This window comes from Fulmarus glacialis, unplaced genomic scaffold, assembly GCF_000690835.1.
Source record: "Fulmarus glacialis isolate BGI_N327 unplaced genomic scaffold, ASM69083v1 scaffold39638, whole genome shotgun sequence".
In the NCBI taxonomy this organism is placed as follows: Eukaryota; Metazoa; Chordata; class Aves; order Procellariiformes; family Procellariidae; genus Fulmarus; species Fulmarus glacialis.
In genome coordinates this window covers 23,977-48,016 of record NW_009231281.1, presented here as the reverse complement: position 1 = coordinate 48,016, position 24,040 = coordinate 23,977, and the positions used below count along the sequence as shown (strand labels likewise).

The 24,040-nt window shown below is 36.4% G+C and overlaps 1 protein-coding gene across 1 annotated transcript in view; it reads right to left on the bottom strand.

The window, feature by feature from the left end:
• Positions 1-2,742: 2,742 nt before the first annotated feature.
• LOC104081663 (transmembrane protein 245-like) overlaps positions 2,743-24,040 on the bottom strand; it is a gene marked incomplete at both ends in the record, with an annotated part of 34,520 nt that continues 13,222 nt past the window's right edge. Inside the window, 7 exons of the mRNA XM_009584499.1 lie at positions 2,743-2,874; positions 6,216-6,314; positions 7,210-7,300; positions 9,424-9,506; positions 10,966-11,070; positions 17,539-17,562; positions 22,408-22,577. Coding sequence (XP_009582794.1) covers positions 2,743-2,874; positions 6,216-6,314; positions 7,210-7,300; positions 9,424-9,506; positions 10,966-11,070; positions 17,539-17,562; positions 22,408-22,577 — 704 coding nt within the window. The remainder of the gene's footprint in view (positions 2,875-6,215; positions 6,315-7,209; positions 7,301-9,423; positions 9,507-10,965; positions 11,071-17,538; positions 17,563-22,407; positions 22,578-24,040) is intronic.

The window sequence follows — 24,040 nt, the reverse complement described above, 5'->3', positions numbered from 1 at the left end:
ACCAAAGCATCAATGGGCCATCAACGCTCCTCTCACACCAAACCCAAAAGACAGCACACCCCCCGAAGCTACTGGGAAGAAAGTTAACTCTGTCCCAGCCAGAACCAGGACAATTTGCATCTGTCTTCTTTTAACATTTTTCTTACAGCAAATGCTGCTTCTCTTCCTAAAGAGGATGAACACGTCCTATGATTTCCACCAATGGAAAAGAGCTTATCTGCTTGTGATTGCAATATGATACTGTCAAATAGCTGTATTTTCAGAGAATAGAGAGTCGTCTGTACTATTCCAAAATATTTCAGAAAACCAAGGGGCTAGCAAGACAGTTATTCTATCGTAAACTCTAGCCTCAAACTATGCATAAGTATTTATTATGTGCAAGTACTGTAATCTTAGTTTATTCTTTTCCAAAGGTGGAGGAAGTCTCACAATAGCTGCATATTCACACACACTTCTTTACAGTTATCTCATTGTCTTTAAATGGTTTGTGTTTTAAAAAAAACTGTCAAAGCAGTTTTGGGACTGTATTGTGTCTTGCTATATTCTTAAGAATTGCAGGTTAGCATTGATTTCAAGTGTCCAAATGCAGAAACATCCTACAGTTTGAATTATAGCTAACCTATTTAAACCCTCCCACAATCTCCCACCATACACAACACACACAACCAAAAAAAAAAAGTCCCACAAAACACAAAAAAGCAAACAAAAAAGCTACAAAAAAAATCCCAAACCAAAACAAAAACAAAATGCACCCGAAAGAAAAAAGAAACCCCCCAAAACAAGCCCCCTCAAAAGCACCCACATCATTTAAAATATTGATCCTTCCCAATTCAGTATGCCACTCTAATAACTCATTATTCCTCTTCAAAATACCAAGAGAAAGATTTTCATTCTCTGATAAAAACACAAATCCCGAATACAGTAAGCTTCCACTGTATCCTAGGGTAGGTAAGCAACTTGCTTAGAAACACCAGACTTAAGTCAAAACTGTTCTTATTTTCATCATCTTCAAGTTTTAATGACCTAAACAAGCAGAGAAATCAGATTTTCATCAATTTTAATTTGAAATATCAGTGTGAGTAATATTTATGCAATGCATTGTGGATGAGCAAGCCAGCAAAGAAAATGCTGTCCAGTAAGAATGTGAAATCAGGATTTAGAGCTATATACTATGCTGACTGGTTTACAGTCTGTCATTAAGGACATAAGTGTATGGAGTAAAAGGACAGGTGTTTCCTCACAGCTGATGAGTAATGAGTTCACGGAAATAAACAGGAAAGCAAGTCAACTGCTGGCACTTTTTCTCCTGAACTTCTAAACCAGATTTTAGAAGTAAAGCAAAGCACACTAGCTGGATGAAAATTTAATATTAAATGTATTTCATTCTTTACAGTATTTCCTGCATTATTCTAGGCTATTTAGATTACTGAAGTACACTTATGATTTCTGAGCACTATGCAGCAATGTTGTAAATGACATGGCTAGCACCTATCGTGTAGTTTCTCCTCCTTCTCTCCCTCTTGCCTCAAAGGAAACTCCATATTGATTTTAAATGATGATGTGTTGTGCATTTTTATAACCCTGCCTCAAGCATGCATGGCCAACTTTAAGAAAGCATTAAGCAAATTTCACTATTAACTGAGAAAAGGTTTACTACAATAAAAAGTTTCTCTCAACTTTTTCTTGACTCACATCTTCTTCTATGATAGAAACTGTAACCATTTAAGCAGCAGTTAAGGGAGGGCAGAAAAAGCACACATGCCCATCAGTCTAAACCAAGAACAGCCTCGAGGCAAATACTAGCTCAAATTGCGTCCACAGAAACGTTATGTTGCAAGTTAGATATAAATAATATTCTTCCAAAACGAACAAATAGTAACCTGAAGATACTTCTAGTTTATGACAGCAGCTCAAGTCAAAGATGAACTATAACAGGGATTGACTCTGTATATTAAGTATTTCAGACTTAATATCATTTTTTAGAGATACGTAGTTGCTTCAGTTTGGACTGCTTTCAATGTTTTTTTTTCCTCCTCATTAGGTGGAAGGTCCAGTGCATTAATTCAGGAATTCACACAGTGTAAAATATTAATTTCATTCTCCCCAGAACTTTCATAAAAGAAGAGAGAAGTAAGCTGCTTTCAACCCAATGAATAATAATTTGAGGGAAAAAAAGTAAGACTACAAAAGAAAAAAAAAAATCTGTTTTCACAACCTCTTAGCCAATAGTTTCCTCAATTATAACCTACACAAATTGGTCTCTTTTTTAAAAAGAAAAGCCACTAACCCCCACACTTGCCATACATTTTATGGAAAAACAAGGCTGAAGCAAATTAATATTTAGGAAATACCACAATTTCTAGAAAACACAGATGAAGTAAGAGAAATTCCAAACAAATGACCTCCAAGAGTAGACTACATAGTATGAAGCATTTAAAACCAGCTTGCAAGTGACAAAGCTAATCCTACAGTAACAATCTCTCTCGGGAAGAAGTCTGGCAAGCCACTATTAATGAAGATGCTGAAATCAGGAGGGCTTCTTCATCACAACAAATTCTCTCTGTTGTATGGTTATATCCTAAGTAGGGTTACAATAATTGCTCAGATAATTGTAAGTAACACCAACAGTGTTTCTATAATTTTCCATGTACTTGAATTCCATAACCATAGTGGTAGTCCAAGGAGGAATTATTATCAGTTAAATATACGACCAATTTGGTAATATGGGCAAAAAATACATACCGAAAGAAATGTTTCAATGTTATCATGAACAAATGATGCAACATCTTGCCAGTCCAGAATATCACCAAGCCAGCTGTTTTGACGGTTTATGTGCCATTTGTGTCCTTTGTGTCTTCCAGAATGTGTTACATTCTTAAAAAGAAAGACAAAGACGTAAAGAAACCAGACATTTGAATAACTTACAGAAATGAGAAAGCCGAAGACTAATGTTTTCTGAACAAGGAACAGATCCAACATGCATCCAAATACTTAGAGCTGCTTTAACTGGCATCCTCAAATATACCTGGAAATACTCTGTTCACTGGAAAAATTAAAATCTCACAGAAAACCGTAGTTAATTATCCCATATAATTAACAGTTCTGTATATTGTACTGATTCCCCTCAGTTAAACATTAGCTTTACTGCTTGACTGATACAGTGGTAGCTATCTTGCTCTTTATAAAAGCACAGAAAAAAGAGGTAATGATTTCAGTTACTGCCTACATAACTTACTGTTTGCAACATACAACTTTTCCCCGTACAATCCACAAAGGAAAATACAAACAGAAGCCAAAACAACTAGTTTTCTCACAATTAGCGTCTACTTCTCCACTGGCAATAGAGAAGTCATGCAAAAGCTAAAAGCTAAACTGGAAGCATGGGGGATTTCTTCTGACGACGCAGCTTTGTAACTGCAACACAGCAAGACAACAGGAAATGGCCATAACTGCAACTGCTAATTCCTTAAGTGGCTTCACCCTAATTATGAAGTTGCCTATTGTCCAAATGAATCACACTGATGACCATCTAGCATGAGACTGTTCGACTCAAGTCTGGGACTGTGACAAGTGTTTCAGAGAAGGATGCCAAAATTCTACTGTAAGCAAGTCTAAGCAAACCCGTTGACTACAACAGATCTCATCTTAATCTTTAATAGCAACAGACTTCTCAAGTTCTCAACTCTGGTGTTTATATAAGCATCCCACTACTTCTGTTAGAATTTTCCAAAAACCTTTAACCTTACTAGCCTGCATTCAAAATAACAGCATCTTTTTTGGCATACATGGTAAGTAGTATTCCAAGTGAAGTCCCTGCACTGATATATCTAAGAGCATTACATTTTCTGCTTATTACCCATTCTCCCTAGATGCAGTTACACTTTATGATGCACAATTAGCAACGTTCTTTAACAATCCACAGCAACACAGAGATCTTTCTCCTGAGCTGGCAGTTTATTTAGAGCAGAAATGTATGAGGAATCAAAAACCTCCCTCCAATAAGCCTTTTGTATTTGTGAACTGTATCAAGAACCTATTTTCTGTTCAACTAGTACTATTTTCAAAGACAGCTCTCGCCGTTAACGAGCAGAATTAGGCATCATTTGGAAATTCTGTAACATTGTTATTCATACACATTTCAAGTTCATCGCTATTCAGCAACTATACTGTTGTAGCACCTAGGCCTCAGGTGTTGATAAAGAGAGATTCGAAGAAATTGTCAACTGGTTCCTCTTCAACAAATTCACTAGGTCTTAAAAACAAAAGAAAATCCCATACCTGAATGGACTAGGAAGACGAGATTCTTGTCCTTGAAAAAGACACCTTGAATGCAGAGTTATGCCATCATCTTCCAAGCTGTTTATTATTCTGTTACTATTTTACTTCATTGGGTACATAGACTCAACGGTAACTGATTTATCACAACATCTCTAGAATCTTTAAAATATACACCATTTGCTACCTACTAGTCTTCTCAGAAAGTAGCAGTTAATGGTTGAACACATATTTCGTCGGCAATTCTTCCTCAATTCTACAGCTTTCATGGAAGAGTATCACCTGAGCCTGGGTTCTTCAGTCACCTACAGACTAGAGCAACACTATGCAGGCCTCAAAATGAAGTGTAATTATTATGCTCATATAACTGACATGGTGGGGAGCTTGAAAGCTGTACTGAGAGAATTAGATATGGTACAGATGTCCTCTGCACTGCACTATCATCTAGTTTACCAGTTTTCAGATACACTGAAGGACCACGCAAGGCTACTGTAATATTACAAAAGGAAATAGCCAGGTGGAAAGCACTCAGATGAGACATTTATGTGGATATGGACTGCGACAGAAGGGGCGAGATTAGAAATAGACTCCGGAGGAGTTACCTGAAGCCCGCAGATAATCGGTTGCAGCCCAGCATGCCAATGGCAACATAGGGTGTCTAGTATGCAAACAGCAGCCAGGGGAACAGACTTCAAGATTGTAGGCAGCGAGGATCAGTGCGTTCCTGAAGCTCTTTCTGCCACTTTGATTGCTAGGAAAGCTGTTTCTTACCCTATCAGAAGAACATCTACAAGAAAGCCTCATAGTATTCCCTCAAATAACAGCTGCAGGAAAGATACCACATAACACAACAAACACACACAACCTGTGCTGCATGCTGCAGCAACAAAATTACTCCTACAGCACATGTAGTGACACAGAGCACCACTGAACGATACAGTGCTATGGACCATCTGATACACAGGTCACATTAGTAAAAGCAACAGGTTTATCAGTTTAACTGTATCAAAAGTAGGCGCTTTTCCTGGTCAAGCATTTAACACTGAATACTCCCAAGTGCTTAAGGCCAGCAAAACCTATCGTAGATACAGCTTTAATTTCTCCTCAGTGGTCCCTTATTGCTCAACAGCATCATGTTATCTCTCCACATGCTTTTTCTACAGCATTATCTTGTCAGAAAAAGAAACTGATTCTTTCCCCTTCTACTTTGACTACTATAAAGAAACTCTTACTTCTTTTAATACAGAGATATTGGAACTTTAGGGGTACTTTAAAAATGACTGTATAAAGAAAACTGTTAATATACTATAATTGCAATTATTTAAATATACAGAAGTATTTCAGGCATATGACTTCTGGATTTTGGTATTTCCATTGCACCATAGCTAATGAATTGCTTTTTCTTTTAAAATGCAAACTGCACTGGCTGCATAAAAATGATTTAACTCTCATGAACTTTTCAAGATTCAGTGTGGAGAACCCATTATAGGAAGGCTAGTACAGTTGGCAAAAATGCATTGTAAGAAACTGAGTGAAAGGACAATTTCTTTCTCAAAATTTCAAATTAATGAAAGTTACACAAGTCATGCAGAATACCAGTTTTCTTCTCCTAACCCTTCAAGATCATGAAAATTCAACAGAAAGCTTTAAACTATGAAATACTAAACATAAAAAGTGAGCAAACCGAAAATTAAATGGCATACACAAAACCAAACGTAACTGCTTAAGTGAAGGACTTATAGCTCTGAATGTACTCAAACTGTGACTGTAGAATGATCTATGTTACACACTTGAAATTTTTACCAACTTTTTATTATTATGACCTTTACTCAGCATTCCAACTTTTTGCTAATCTCTTTCTCAGAAATGCATACTTAGCAAAATTATCTCAAAGCACTAAGTGATAGTTTATATAAATACCATTTAAGTAAGTTACCCACCTTCACAAACCAAGAGTGATAAAGCCTGTCCCAGAGCTCTAGCACTTGTTTTTCAATCACAGCGGTGTTATTCACTTTTTCTCCTAAAATCTTATGGAGCTAAAACATATAGAAATCTTTTATTATACAGGACAGAATGAAGTTGGCATCTACTGACGAACTCCAAGCTAGATGAATCACCTAAAATTGTCAGTAAAGGCATGGCTCAAACCCAAATTATTAGAAAAGCTGAGTATCAGTATGGAATACACACTTCAGACAACATGGTGCACAACATGAAGCTTTTGTCTGTTAAAAAAAAAAAACAAAAACCAACCAAAAAACCCCAAACAAACAAAAAAACCCCCCAAACAAAACAAAAAAATCAAAAAAAACCCCCCAAAAAACCCCAAAATTCTGCTGCACTAAGCTGAGCACTTTTTTCTACACTGAAAAACCAATGCCGTCTCTAAAATGCTTAATCCAAAATCCTTGATCATCTTTAGAGTAAATATTTCAAATAATTTGAGATGTGTGCTATATATCAAAATGTATAAATTAAGAATCTTGGCAAATTCTCCTCAAGAAAGTTAACTTAAATAAATAAATTGTAATTAAAAAAAAAGAAAAAAAAAATCCATTCTACCACAACCAGCTGACATAGAAATTGGAATACTGGGAGGGGGGGAAGTCTACATTGTCTACAATTGGACAGCTAAAGCCAGATAAAAAAACCACTCATCTTTATTTGATGCATTTTCACTAGCAATCTTATTAAAGTAAGAGCTGAAAAATCTGTCAGCAAAACCAAATATTCCCCTAGGCAGAAAAGACTACTGAAATCACTCTCACCCTTCCTTCAATTCACAAACTACAGAGTGGAAAGAACAGATCTGTCAACAAAATGGTTAACCACACAGAAAAGAATCACTGACAAAAATATTTTTATTTCTTTTTACTTGTATGAAATACAAAAAATGAAAACATTAAAAAAGGTGGGGGAGCTCACTCTTACCTTATGTGTAATCCATTCTCGGCCATATTGATATACATTATTAGCTGCTGAATTGAGTGCCTTCTGAATAACCTGGGCTTCTGGGAGCCAGCTAGTTTTTTTTAAAGAAGGAAAACAAAGTTAACTGCTACGTATTCTACCCATTTCATTACACCCAAAACACATTACAAATTAACATTTTGAAACAACAACAAACAGTTAAGGTTAAATACACATAAACTTACTACAACTAGAATATTTCCTTCTACATATGAAGGAACAGACTTTCTCATAAGCAAAGCACAATGAAATCTAGGGCACGTCACTGCATTTGGAATTCTCCAAGGTTCCTGAAACCTTAGTTAAATTGGTATCTCAACTTTTTCAAAAGAGATCTGCTCTTCAATCTGTATGCGTGCTATTCACACTACATTCTTGGACATATTCCTAGTGTTCTAGTTTTCTGAAAATACTACATGAAGCAGTCTTGTCTAGCTGCAAAGACAACCTTCTGAATTACGAGCTGAATGTAAATTGTTAACATATTTTCCCTGAAAAAGCGACCAGATGAAGCAACAGGTTTGGGCACCACTTATTTCTAAATCCCCACCAAACTATCTCCTCATGAATTTCTTCAGCGATTCATGTCACTTTCAAGCAATGGACCTACTGAGTTGCCAGCATTTCAACACTTGTGAATACAGGGCACACATTCTCTGCTTTGATTTTCTTTCTACATCTTGATTCAACGGCACATGTTGGAGCCCTTCTAAATCAAGAAAGCATTCAGGAAATAAAACCGCTGCATTTGTTCACCTGACTGAAGATCAACATGGAAGCTTTTCTGTCTGTAAAACCCTTCAGAAATGTTCTGCACTGGAATTCCAAGACACTTCAGTCACTCACCTCTAAACGTAACGTGAGCATCAAGCTCTGAAAGCTGATGAAGCTTGATGGATTTGGCAAGAGGTATACTTACTCCTAATGAATTAAAATATAGTGTTTTGGATGCTTCAAATTTGGATGCAAACACTGGAAGTAAAAATTTTAGCTAAAATTCTGCTAATTACTCAACTAGTACTCCAGTATTTTCATTATGTGAATAAACTTCTGACAGTCAAATTTCCATTTTCATTAGTCCTACTTATTTCCATCTTATGGCAAAATGGAAAGAACAAACAACACAAGAGATGCCATGAAGGAGATGCCATTTTTAAGTGCTTTCTGTTCTCTTGATTGTGATTACTTAAGTATTGCTAAAGCACATGTTACTATAGTGTTTATTAACTCTATCTTAGTTCTGGTTTTGAAAATTTCTCCCGTTCTTATAACACAGCATGCACTTTCTTTCAATCCTGTTAAACCATCACCACTTTTGTTTAGAAAGTGCCTTCGAAAAAAATCAACTATTCTTGTCCAGGAGACAATTCTTTTTTCCTGGTAAGTGCCTGGACTCACCTTTACTCAATGTGTGTTTAGCTAAAGCAGAACGAAAGCAAACTGGAACATCCCCCCCTCAAAATCTATTCCCCCTCTGCTGTTCATGCAATCACTTCTTTGCTCACCAGTGTGCCCTTGTTTTTCTCTATATGCACTTCTCTCAAAATCTTCTCTCTCCTTTAGTATTTGCCTCCGTGTTTGCTTTAATCATTACATAGACCGTATCTTACAAACTTCCCCCTGCGTACACTACAAACATCTACTCTTAATAGGAACAGCCCTTCCCAACTGATTCATACCAAACTCTCCCCATCCACCATTCTTTCCACCCTCAAACTCTTCTTCAGTTCACTCCAAAAACATTTTCTTCGACTCCTATTCCCTTAAAGGCATTCTGCAGCCAGCTATCCACATTGAAAAAATAATTCAGCCCACATCTTGCAACCTTCTACAGAGAGCATTCTTTGCCATTACTTTTCTTTCGCAGGTAAAAGAATTTTGACTTCTTTATTCTCTGCACTATGCACGTTTTTCTCCAAAACTGCAACTATGTAAGTTTATACAGCTGTTCTTCTCCACCAAAGTCCAACCAGTTCTCAGATGAGATACCACATTGACAGTCCTCCAGAGTAATGTATAAACACTACCGCTGCCTGAGAGTTTAGTTTTACATCTGCCTGCAACAGTCACTCCCATCTCTGTTCACCTGAGGGATTTTTTTAAAAATTATGCATAAGAGCACCTGGAATCTTGTTCATCCACCCTATACTATTCACTTAACTTCAGCATTCTTACTTTGCCCATTCTGGATGACTGGCTACTGTCTCATTGATCAAGCTGCTTGTGACTTGAATCATGTGAACACTCTCTTGATGTACCTAAATTAAATACAGAGAGGAGAAATGTTATGTAATGCAAACTAGAACTCTTCAGAGAGGCTTTTTTTTTTTTTTTTTTTTTTTTTTTTTTTTTTTTTTTTTTTTTTTTTCTTTTTTTTCTTTTTTTTCTTTTTTCTTTTTTCTTTTTTTTTTTTTTTTTTTTTTTTTTTTTTTTTTTTTTTTTTTTTTTCCCCCTTTTTTAAAATTTTTTTTTTTTTTTTTTTTTTTTTTTTTTTTTTTTTTCTTTTTTTTTTTTGGGAGGGGGGTAGCAGGGGGAACAGGACAGGGAGGGGAGTGACCAATTTGTACATTAAAGAATAATTCTTCCAACACAGACAATCCATTATGAAGAATGAAGTGCCATTAACCCAAAAAAGCAGTCAATACAATAATCATCAGTCTGTTCTGACTATTTTGGTCACATGCTGTGTGACTAGTAATAGCAAATGGAAATTTAAACCTTACCTCATCAGTGGAAAAAATTTAACAATACAGCAGCACTCTCAAGGCAAGTACGAAAATACAAAGCAGTTTCAGATATACCTTTTTAAGCCATTGATCAAAGAAGTGTAAAAATTAATGAATGCTCAGCTCTAACATGAAGTGCCTCACCAAATTAATTCTTCAATAAGAATGATAAAAGACAGCTTTAATAAATATCTTAATGTTCCTTTTATGAATATAAGGAAGGAATGTTTGCACAACTTTTAAAGCTTTCAATTTTAAGTATTCAACTTTAAGCCTATATTTTGGTAAAAGGAGATTGACATCAGAACCCATTGATTTTTGTTCTGTAACTGTATTCAAGTCAAACATTCAGTCTCCACTGACTGTTTCAAGTATGAACATAGCTCCATTTAAAAAAACAAAGGGGGGGAGAAAAAAAAAAAAAAAAAAAAGAGTACATGAGTGGCCTCTTCTGGTGAGCAAAAAAAACCCCAACTACAAACCAAAAATCAATTCCAGAGAACATCTGAACATGAATCTGGGTACATTTAAACTCAGAACAGGATACCATGAGATTACCACAGGCAATTACACAAACAAATCGATAAATACATTTTAAGCGTTTTGCAAGTATGTTTCTGATGCAAGGTAAATTAAAAGGAAAAAATTCTAAGTGGCTCTGCTGTTGACGAGAAAAGTGTAACAGGATGCAAAACAAATCTGTTCCTGTAATATATGAGCTAGTAATTATTTTACTAGAATACATTTCGTATTTCCAAATGTCTATATATTAATTTTGTCACATGTGTAAATAAACATATAAATACAAATAAATATATAGATTTTTTTATAGATAAGAAGTCTTTGAATGGTAACAAGTTCAACTACAGAGCATTTAGTTGCTAAATTTTTCAAAAAAATTCTTTAAGCTACACAATTTTGCACAAATATCAGTAACTTTCATGCAGCATTTAAAATGAGCTCTATGATTACGTTCCTTAGCGCACTGTACCTTTGCAGTAAGGAGCAGGGCTAGCAGGAGGGTTCCTATCACCAGCAAAAATATTATGAAAATGCTGATTATTTTATCTAGCATTTTCTCCAACCACACAATTATCTGTGCAGAAAAAAGAAAAAACAAATCATAGCATATAAATCAATCTTTAATGAAAGCAATGCTATATGGCAGTATTGTTATCTTTATTTACAATCACAGTGCAAAATGAGGCTCTAACCAAACAGCATTTATGCCCAAGCCTGGAGATGAACAATTAACAAGCGATGTTAGCAGGATTAAAGTCATGGTATGACATGTGATTTTGCAAACGACATTTACACATTACCACAAGACACAGCAAGCTGTCTGCAAAGCAAGCAATAATTCAACATTTACTTACTAGACCTAAAGAAGCTAGCATTCATGTCAGCTATGAACTTAGAAATTTGTATTTGTTTCTTGTCCTTCAGCAACTTGAAAACTTACAGATACTATCTGCACAGGACTTGGAAGCTATCAAGGTATACTGTAAAGTACAACTATGACTTTTAAATTTGAATAGCTAATAGCCATCTAAACAACAAACAAGGTATTTCTGCAAGTAACCAAATTTTTAAAGCTGCTCATCACCTTCTGAACTGAAATAGGGCTGGAGCTTTTCTACACTGTTGAACATCAGGCCAATTATTCAGCACCAACTATTTCTATCCACTTTCAATCTCAAAAGGATGCTCAGCATTAAACATGCATCAGCTAAAGCTACTGATACTGTGTATGTTGTTCTGTCGGTTTATGGAAAGGCCCATTCTATACATGTCCACAAACAAATAGTGATACCACTTAAGATTAGAGAAATTCTGATGTCATTCAAAACAATAAAACTGCTCAGCCACAGGACTATGCAGAGTCCTCCAGAATAATGCAAGCTGAGCTTCGTCTCATACACGAATTCACTGTTCACATAAAAAGCTGTGGAAGCCCATGCAAGTATGACCAAATACATTTTTCTAGCTTCTATAGTTCAAATACCAAGGCTACTTCTACCCCATCTGGCACTACTGCAGGAAAAAGCAGCAGCAGAAGGACAGCTATAAAATTTCTGCTTTAAAAGAACTGATGTCAAAGCCAATGTGCAATGTGCAATGCCAAGTGAGTTGAAGTTATATATTCAGCAATTAGGCTGGTAACTTTTTAGTTAAGAGATCTTATAAAACTACTAATGTTCTTGCTGATGGTTTACATTAGTTCATTCTTACACGTGAAATTAGCCCTGGAACAACTAACTTCTACAGACTGCTGTGTGATGATTGAATTGGTTAACACCGAAGTTATATCTCCTACTTGAAAAAAAAAGTAAGGAATTTTTTTGGTGCTCATCCTGTAGCATCTGAGCAGTTAAATGTACATTAAGCAATTATTTTTAAACTTCAAGTTCTTTTACAACTAACTCCTTGTTTGATCTAAATTAACACAAGGATTCTATTCAGCATTTTAGAACTGTTGTTCAAAATGATGAAGAAAACGGAAGAAAGCAAAATCCTTCTAAAAGAAACAAGGTGTTGAGCCAGCAATTTTTTGTAACAAAATCTACACTATATTATGATCTGCAGAAACGAATTCAGAGAACCTGAAGGAATCTGCAAAATCTTTTGTCTTAGATATTTTTAACATTTTTCAGCACTGCTGAAATATTTCAGCCATCAGAAATGCCTTGCAAGTGCTAGAGGGAGGTTACCTGCCTGCAGCAGTACTGCAGCTTTCTGAAAAACTCTGAGTAGTCTCTATATGGGGCTGTTACCTTTTTGGAAATAAGACTGAAGACAGGATTTGCTGTGCCCTTCAAAGCCTCACATACATCTAAGGATTATGCAAGAGAAGCAAGAAATAAAAGTCCCTGTTTTAAAGGTCAGAAATCAAAAATATCACTGAAAAACACTGGGTGGCCAGGGGACAGAAATTTTATAGCATAGGCTTCAAAATGAAGCTTTTAAAAATTAAACCTGCCCTTGTTATTTCTCAGTTAACAAAGTTCAAGCTAATTGCTATTTACTTTCTAAGTTAGAGATAAAAGAAATCCGGTAGCTCATCTTACATACAGCACCTTAATCAGACTCACTGAATCCAAGAAATTGGAGGTACTGTCAGAGATTTCCAAAAATGCTAGCCTCAGTGATCGTGTGAGTGGTTTCCAATAGATGAAATCTCAGTGCAGCTGAAGCTGGATGCCTTAGATGTTTCACCATGGTAGCAACTACTGGAAGATCAAGCTCCGAAAGATCAGGATGAGGACCGTCTCTGAACTGGAACATGACGAACAGGAGATCTCTTCTTGACACTCCTTACTGTGGGTCGGAGTATGCCTACACTGCTATTGAGGTGCAGCTGCAGCACAGGTAAAGCCTGAACTACCTTTAATCTAGTTAGTAAAGTAATGGCTGCACTGATGTTGTACCAGTGCAGGCAGCAGCCTCAGCCGTGCAAGCCCACCTTGTGTTTATTTACTTAGGCAGGCAGCCCAAGCAAGCTAGATGAAAGCCAGCTCTGGTATGCCTACAGGTACTACAATTACATCTCCCACCAGTGTCTTAAGGAGATCCAAGTTATACAACTGGTACAGACATATCACAGGAGAAGACTGAACTGGATTGAGTATCGTAAAAGTAAAAGCAGATGCACAACATTCATTTAGGGCTATATTTACTCCTTCTCCTTTAATTCGCTTGCTATTAAACCTCCCTTCCTTCCTCTACGTTTACGCACAACACTTCCTTAGGAAGCACTCACCTTTGCACACTCATGCTAAATAATGCATAGGTGCTATGTTACTGCAGGTAAGCTAGACTGTTAAATCCCTGTGTGCTTGTACTTACCACTGAATCAGGTCCAGACTTCATTCTTACCCCAGCCCTGTCAGACCTCCCTTTACATCCTTCCTGTAAACCATGGGCATGCACACAAAGACAAACATATACTGACTAAACACTAGCCATTAGCCAGATATCATGAAGTTTTAAATTCAGTTCGAAGCTTCTAAGCTAAAGGTTAGTCAACAGCGGGAAGCTGATGCTGCCACAACAACCAATATTACGCAAAGGTAAAGGAAAGCCAGGCTCCTAAGCTACAGAAGGTCACACTTGTAAAACCAAACTGAAACGTTACTGATTTGTGATAGACTGTCCACAAAAAACTATGCTTAATTGTCACAGTTTTGAAGGGGAAAGTATCAACTTATTAGTTTTTTTTTTAAATTTAGCTCACTGTAAAAAAAAGTTTTTAAGATGAGTTGCATTCTGTTAAAATGCTTCTCAATTATTTGCAAGTATCCCCTGCTTTCAACTTTTGGGTGATGATACAAACCGTATTACACCGAGCTGTAACAGAACTACAGTTCATGCTTAACAATCAGGAATCCTACTATGTAGATAGGTTCTCCATATTATACAGTATGATACATCACCTATGAATTCATATTTTCATGTTTCACGCTGCACAGCCATCAGAACACTAGTTTTTCTAGTATGTTTTATTTACTGCATTACCCACACAGTGAAGCATACCTTGAAATCTACTTCATTTTCAATTAAATCTACATAAAATTACCAAAAAGGACTATTTTTTTTTCTTTAAACAGCTTCACTATCAGGATTTTTTCCAAGACATTTCTTAGACTTGTTGACATTTCCCTTAGTTAATTAATATTTGAGGATATCATCTTATTAATATCATCTGATGAGAATATGGGGAAGCCTGTAATCAGGACACATCTCAGGGTTATGTTGAAATGAGTCAGATGAGTAGTTAAGTTAGAAAAGATAGAGAACAGCCTATATGAGGTCCCAAGTCTACTTACACCACTGTCCCTCCACCAGCAACAGCAGAATTTAGCAATTCTTTCTAAAGGCTCCTGCCATAGACAATGTTATAAAGAACAAATCACGCTAGCCCAACTGAACCTACTCTACTATTTTGGGCTACATATACCATGTTAAACTATGTGATTATATACTATTCTTGTTTGCCCCAGGGAAAAAAAAAAAAAAAAAAAAAAGAGTTTCAACGAGCTTTTTGACAGAAGCTCTTTGAACAGGAAGAAAAAAAATAAGGTTTATCACTAGCAGCCATAATTAACCATCATTTCAAACTCTGCTGTCTCTAGGTGGTGTATTTTTAGTTTCTTAGTGGATTATCAAAAATTTATCTTGGTGTTCTCACAAGTACTTCCCTTCAAAGACAGGAAAAGGAGAAAGGTGCAAAGAAAGCAACCTTTTACCTGCATCAAGTGTTCTGTATTACAAATCTCCTCCTCTCTTTGCCTCTGATAGAGCATGTTGTTTGTTTTTTTTTAATGTAATTATTGGGGGGGAGGGGGGGAGGGAAGAAAAAAACAATTCAACAAAACAAACCCGCAAAACCCGATACAGTTTGCACAGTATTTTTTCACCTTTATTTAAAATCTTGATTATATTATTACTACTTGCTCGTGCACAGGAATCAGCACTGTAACACTACAGGACTTTCAGGATCTCTTCCTGTGAAACTGTAAAGTACAACAGTGTTTTTTAAGAATAGCTCCTAGAACTGAAAAAAAAACTCTGTTAAGAAACTATATCCATGGGGTTTTGCCCAATAATGCAAATCTCTAAACTAATAATAAAATCCAGACACTTTAGAGTTCAAAGCAATTACAGTGAAATTATTTTTGCAACCTATCAATATTAAGGAAAAAATTGATCTATATATATGAATTTTCAAGCAAGCAAATGACAAATTCAGAGCCAGAAAAAAAAGTAGTTGAGATTAAACTTTCACCTGTGGCTTACTGAACTCAGCTCTTCACCTAAACTGTGCTAACAAACCAATACCCAATCAAAAAATTTTTATGAAGGGTTATGGTTGCACATATTTACTAATCGTAAGTCACTCACATAACAGAAACATTTCAAGGTCAGGAAATAAAAACGTAATTTTAAAACAACCAAACTATATTCAAGAGCAAAAGAACATTCAAAAATTCACCTCTTAGTGGACAATTATAACTGAATCATAAAGCAAGCAACTCTACCCTCTTATTCAGAAACACAGAAAGCTCCCCATCATATCACCCTGAGTTCATTGATGAAATACTGAAGATCAAACTTTCTAAAATCATTACAGCTGCTCAGCCTGGACACTACATGCAGCATTATTCCCCATCTGCCACCCACAGCAGATACCAGCTGTGTAGCCCCATTTCATTGTTTACAAGAACCTTTTAGAGAGTTGCACCAGTGCCCCCATGGCCTCCGTGCTCTACTCTGTTCTGCTTGTTTTCAACAGCTTGTTTTCAACAGCATATACAACAACAGTATTTCAGGTGTCTTGCACAACATGCAAGGAGATCTACGGTTTCTATTGTAGTAGCTACTGAGCGGAAAAGATGGGTTGTTGTTTCTAAAACCATAGTAACCATTCTGACTCTCCCACTAACAGTGAACTGGTAAGTGAGGATAGAAGTTGCTGCTCGAAGCGCAACCCATTTCCAGATACGGTATTTGATTTTTTCTTTCACTTAATTGCTTGGTTTTCATATATTTTATCACATACTAGATTTTCACCTTTAAAACTCTGAGGTCCTGCAGATGTACATATGCTACAGGCGTCCCTCCCCAGCTCTGTGCTTCTCTGAAGCAATGACACTGCCCACATCCCAGAGAGGTATCACTGCATTGAGCTGTTGTCCAGATTTCAGTCACACATGAGGACAAACATGGACTGAATCAGTTTTAACTTCTCTTGGGATGACAGTTCCCCAAAGAACAATACTTAACCCTAGTTAACTAAGATAAACCATGGGAACTGAGGAGTACATTTCCTGTAAAATACATCACATGCTTTTAAAAGCCACACAAAAGAAAAAATATTTTAGCTATACCAACTGCTTTAATTGTATTTTTACAATTATTTTTACTAGCCCTCACTTCCCTTAAGACTGTCGTTAGATTCAGCAGTTCTGAGACCATGAGTATTCTCATTTCACTCCTGCTACACTGAATACCACTGAGTATATAGGCCAGTTTGACACTTCAGAAGTAAAAGATTAACAGCACTGACTGAAGCCAGTCAATACACTACTTGCGAGCACTCACATTCATAGCTTTACAGCTGTGCTTCACCCTCACCACTCCCACGCTACTTCAGTTAACTGATGCTTTCTCTGAGCAGAGAACAGCTCTCCAGTCTGAGAGAGAACTGGTTTTGTTATGCATACAAGTGAGGACCAGGTGGAGATCAACTGTTCTTAAATAAAAGTGCCACTAAATCAAACTACCGCTTGGAAGGCTAATGCAATATTCTGCTGTACAAAACATTTAACTGTGTGCAATTCATTTTAGTAGAATACAAGATTAGGTAGAATTATATGACCTTCAGTAGCTTATATCAAGAGCTGGAAAAGAGACACTAGGGAGAGAAAACTAAGAAGCAAGGCATGTTAAGGAGTGTTCATGCTGGAAAAAAAAACAAAAAACAAAAAAAAACCCAAAAAACCCAACCCACTCCCCAAAACCACAGAATCCATTAGTTGGAATCACCATTTCTCTGTTTATTTACCTTCTTATTAAGCCAGTGCCACAGCTTGTCAGTGGCAGGGGGAGATGGAAGAAAAGGGAAAAAAAGACAAGAACACAGTGGAAAATTATTGAAAAATGCAGTAATAGAGAGGGGAAAAAAAGCAATGAGAGGCAGGCAAAGTCATCCACAGAATGAAAATGAAATTGTTCCAGACACAAAGGTAAATTGCAATAGGAAGAAAAGATCATAACAACTTCTAATGCAAGAACCTAGATTTTACTATTAACATGCACTTTTTGAAACAAAGAGGGATATAACAACTAAGAACAACTTCAATGCTATTAACAGAGCTATCAGCATAATCTGGGCAATTCCAGTTTAATTATACTGAGAGCTAACATTTCAGATTTCAGAGCAGGACTTGTAGAAGTACTCTGGGAAGGGCACTTTACTGAAACACCAAAACGTAACATGAGATACTTGTTTATTGCATTAATACTCCCACCATTCAGGCAGTTTCCTATGTATTTCAAAACACTCCTATTATGTCAACTACTGTTAAACAAATTTTATATTTTTTTAGTACCACATTCACACTACAACATTCACATTCAATGGCACAACATCAAATACATAATTTAATCTGATATACACACAACAGCAAATTGTAGTTCAAATAAATGTATAGATTTCATATAATTTTATTGGTTGTGCAGAGGGCTCTGCACTTTTCAAGTCAATTTCTCCTTTTGTACGACAGTTATTTTTCCTTACTAATTCTCACCCACACTGTTCAAGTACACCCATTTCAGGACCTAGTTTATGTAGGACTATAGTTTTAATTCTAGCCATTAGTAATCAGCAACATAATCACAACAGTGAAAAGCTTTAATGTTATTATTCATCTGTGTTAGAGGCTAAGATCAAGTAAGTGAAGTTTGTTTCTCCCTGAAAACAACATCATTGAATGCTCAACAAATCTAGTGTTTTCACCAGTTGCCAGAAATTATATTAGCTCCCAATGAAAACAAAATGTAAGAACATTTCAAATTTAAAAAATCTCAGAATGTTAATTAAGTTATATCAGAAGCAAGAAGCAGATTTACAAAGAAACATGAAAAACATGAACATCAGGAAACACGAAAATAAAATATGTCACAAAGCACCCACTTTTGCTAGCTTTTACTACTCATGGAAAGAATCACAGTAACGGAAAGCAATGACAAAGCTTCAAAAACCTCATATTCACACTGTAGAATGTTTCTATTTTACCTCTTCATCTATGGAATAAATGTAAAGTTGTTTACTGATTCAACAACATACTTTTGCCTTTAACTTTACTTCTGCATATTAAAACCCACTATACTTTAGATTCAGTTTGGAAAAAACAGAGATCTCATGGCTGTATTTCTCCACTTTGCAACTCCAATACAACAAAAGCTAGAACTCTATTGTTAGCCTGAGATTTTAGCAGAATGTGAAAGGAAGTCTTTGGTATTTTTCTATAATTTCAGCCTCCTGGAATTGGACAATAAATACAATAACTAGGAAATAACACTGTAAGTCAAAAATAACATTTTTTATTAATATCTGGGAGGCTCTACCTGCCTACTATCTTACTAATACTGATGTTTAAGTAGTTCTACAAATGTAATCAACCTACACTTAAGAACAGGCTACAGCTTAATTCTTATCTTCAGATCATCCAAAATTAATAAGGCTACAGCTGCTTTTCCAGTATTTTATTGGAAAACTATTTATATAACATCTTACATGTCTATGGAAGTATTTCCTAGAACAATATATGCACTGGTAGAGATTCTGCCCATTTTCTGTGCTTGCTTTAACTACATGCTAAACTTGGTACCAGAAGAACCAAACCTTGACTTTACCCAAAGTCCAAAAAATCTATTACAGTCTTCCATATATAAAATGCTAGTATGCTACCTAGAAAAAGCATATAATAACTACATGATTCACTGAAGTCTACCAGAAAGCATGCATGTAAAATACTAGCACATTCTAATTAGTAAGTCTAGTGCACTCAGTTGAGCAACTGCCTATGCTGCTGAACTCCCTCGCAAACTCCTATCAAAATAAAACTACAGTCACCATATTAGAATTCTTTTTTAAAAAAAAATTATCAGTGAAGCAAATTATTAATTCTTGACTGTTGATAAGAACATGCATGATATTGAATCTATTAAGTTTTAAGATGACTTGATGGATGACAACAGAAACCTCCCTACTCTTTCCTCCAGGAAGTCTCTCATATTTGAACTGTTGTGTCTGTTGGCTCTGTGGGGCAAAGGCACATCCAGGGACTAAAGAATACAGTAAAGATATCCTACTTCCATAGTCCATATTTAAAGCAGGCCTGCACATACAGGCACAGCCTAACCTGCTGTTTATAAAGAAAATTAAAAGCAATGCCCTACTTTCTTTCCTCTTGATCTGAGCTTCTCTTCAGTTCAAATTTGTCTGCATTTCCAAGATAACCAGAGGTTGATGAGCAGTGGGAAAGAAGCAGCACAGTTCTTTTCCTACTGCTTTTATTTAAGAAACAGACAGTAAAGCTCAAAGATTTGCATGCATGAGTAGTACTCTCCCATAATTTCTCACAATGGGTTATTTTCCATCTACACTAGCCTCCTAAACTTCATTTGGGAGAAAAAGACATGCCACTCCAAGATGTCTTCCTCGTCCTCACTACCTTTTACTCAAAACTGGAACTATTTCTTAATCGGGCATACCACTTTAGAAAGACCAAGTAACACCACTAGATATTTGTGTGAAAACAGACCTTGCCAATGGCTTGTTGTACTTAGCTAAGAGCCCCAATACCTCCTGATGCTGAAACTCAGCCTCCAATTAACTCAGTATACAAAAAAAAAAACAAACAAACAAAAATCCCTAAGCAGCTTCAGCTCCCAGAAAAAGAAAGGACAAATAAAATATTAAAAAATTAAACATCTAATTGCAAAGGAAATGATCCTTCAATCTTGGTGTCTCATACACACACACACACAAAAGGTAAGCTGTAACAATTTACTCTATGAATTTCTATTTTGTGTTTGCATATTTTTACTTCCTCTTCAACAGTGCCTACTGAAGACAACATGTTTGGTAATTCAGCTTCTCATTCCTCTCCTTTCCCTGTCCCCACAAAAATCACAATTGCCAATACACTATGGCATTGCTTCCAAAATTCTCAGAGATAAAATGCATCCATGATCCTACAATGCACAGAATAAGCATATCCAGTAGAACTTAAAATATGTGAAAGCATTATTTTGGTAAGCATTGGAAAACCACAAATAATTCCAGACACCCATGATAAAGCCAGGTGAACTGTAATTAGAATAGGCACAAACGAGGACAACAGAATCAGGCAGAGTATCAAGTGTCCCTCTTACAACGGCTTTAACACACACAGCACAGCCTCAGAAGGAATATGGCTGCCATCTAAAAAATGGGGGGAGAGGGGAGATGGAGAAATGAGTTGTGCCAACGCTGTTCTTTTGCTTAGACAAGCACAACACGAATACAAACTGACCTTAAATACATTTAAGCTGAAGAGTGGGAAATTCTGCTGCACATTACGACAAAAGCCCTACCTTCTTTACGGAGAAAAGACTTAGTGGAATTAGGAAGGATACTGTATCGTATAGTTATACAATACAAGGATACTAAACTTGACAACTCATGAAATACAATACATACAATGTTTTGTCTAGAGAATTTTCTTACTTACAAAACAGAATCTTTTAATGAAAAACTTTGTATAATGTACGCTTTTATCGTAACATGTTAATACCTTCCACCACCTTTGGAAACCCCCTTTGTCTCGTTCATAGCTGTATTCTGAAAGACTTTTCCTTTTTCAAATTCTTCCTCAATGAACTCTGTGAAATCATTACTTATTTCCTACAGCCATTTTAATGCTTTTGTTGACCTTTTGACATCCATTTACCCATTAGATCTGGGTTAAAGCTCTTCCTTTTCCTGTAGGAATTCAGAGCTATAAACTGCAGACGGATCTGCTGAGGTACAGATGCCCTGACAAATATACTTACAGGGTTCAGCTCTTCAGTTATGGAAACTCTGAGGTAACGGCCTTTTCTAAAGCAGAGAATACTTCAACAACACAGTTACAGAAAGCACATTCTCACACACTGGCATAGCTATTACAAACAAAATAATCTATCAGGTTAAGTCAAAGCTTACAATTCTGAATGGAGGAGCCTTCATAAATTTTATGGAGCTTTCCAATTCTGCGATTTGCAATGCAAATATGGGCACATTTTGAATGGGGGAAAGGGAGGGGAGCACAGAAGCCTTATTCTATGGCACTTCCCAAATATCTTATCCCACATACTTCTTCTCTTACAGAGGGAAGCCTCCCTTCTGTACCATCATGCCACTGTGTTCAACAACTATACTTCCACACAGTATAAACAAACATGTTCGAACTAGCTCAGGCCCTACTTACAGAATAAAATGGTTGCTTTTTAAATTAAGTTTTCACAACAGAAGTAGGAATGTCTCATCCTTCAGGTTAAAGCTCATTAAATTTAACTTCAAAATCTTTGTAATCAGGTAAGGTGACTGAATCATGAGAAGTTTGCCTTACGCAGATAAGGAATCTTCTAAAGCTAACTCAACATTTAAAAAGTTACTTCTGTCAAGCTTTGCATGTAATCATTTAACAAAGTTTAAATGTGTACTTAAGTGTGAATAGTGACAGAAGAGACATGCTTTAAAATACACCATAGAACAGATACAGTTTTACACAAGAGACATGTCCATTAGTGACAGACATTTATTTTAGAATTAAAGCATCTCGGCATACAGTGAACACAGAATAGAATAAACTTTCAGGTTGCTTAAGGAAATAAGTAGAAATACCTTACTGTCAAGCTTTAGCATGACTCTTCCGAGCCCTCTGACGGGCCGTGGAGCAAGAGCTTCCTGACGTTCCTTCACAAAATTTTCAACAAGTTGCCACCAACTTTTGCAATGGTTTGCCATGAAGGTCAAAACTCCAAAATGAACCACGAGTTTTTTAAGTGCCCAAACTGTAACCACAAGAAGGAAATTAAGTATTAGAGATTTCAGAGGAGCACCACAAGACTACGCATCTATTCCATTCTGAAAGACCTATGAAAAAGAAAGAAAAAGATTCTTGAGTTTTATTTCCCATTAGAAACCACTTTCAGAATTTTCAAGTGGTTTTAGTACTAATCTCCTCACTTGCTTTACAGCTGTGCTTATCCACATGGAATTTAGATGGCAGCAGAAGAAAGGTGCTGGTGTGCTACCCAATTATGCAGCTAACAGACTTGAGCAAGGCCTGGGATAAGCAGGTGCCATTCCATGATTCCAGTACAGTGGATTTATCACATCTTCACACATACACCATGCCAGATGACTACACATAAAATACCATATTCAGAACTTAACAGTATGTTACACATAAAAGAAAATTTTCAGCCTCAATTCTTAAGTTTTAGGCCTTTTATACTGTTAAAGCTGTATCTTTCCTTTAAGAACTGACAGCAGATCATGTATAATTTCACAGTAAAGAAGTGTTCCTTTAAGCCTTTTTTAAGCCTAATTGAAATACAACTACTGATTAATTTTGCTTTTAAACATCAAAAACATTATTTTGAGATCAGCTTTTTATCTTGGCTTGAAGATGATCACACAAAGCTTCAGAAAAATCCATACTGCTCCTCAAAACCAGACAACAGAAGAAATATTTACAACTTTTTTTCCCCAAAAAAGAAGCATTTTGCTACCACAAACAGCTTTTCTCCAACACTCCTAACATATATCCACTGTAAAATAAAGAGCTTCTCAACAACACTAGAAATGTCTAGCATTACAGTTACAGAAATAAAAGCTCATGTCCATTTACTTGCCATGAAATAAAGCCCAGAGAGTTTTGCATAAGGCTTATGGTTCCAATTCTGCAATGGCACTGCTCTCCCTCACTTACTGAGTATACGTGCAGAACTTGTGAATCATCACTATCAGGAATGCAAAAACAAAAAAGCATGATACATATGAAAACTTTCCTTGGAAGCTAATAGACCTTTAATAGTCACAAAATATTTGCCATATTCTTTTTTTGTTCAACAAAATGTTACACCACTCAAATTATCTATCTTCTCATCACTGAAAAGAAGCTGGTTGCCTGACCAACCTAGTGGCCTTCTGTGATGGAGTGACTACATCAGTGGACATAGGAAGGGCTACAGATGTCATCTATCTGGACCTCTGTAAGGCCTCTGACATGGTCCCCCACAACATCCTTCTGTCTAAACTGTAGAGGTATGGATTTGATGGGTGGACTGTCCGGTGGGTGAGGAATTGGTTGGATGGACGCATCCAGAGGGTAGTGGTCAATGGCTCAATGTCCAGATGGAGATCGGTGATGAGTGGTGTCCCGCAGAGGTCCGTATTGAGACCGGTACTGTTTAACATCTTCATCAATGACATAGTAGGACTGAGTGCACCCTCAGCAAGTTTGGAGACA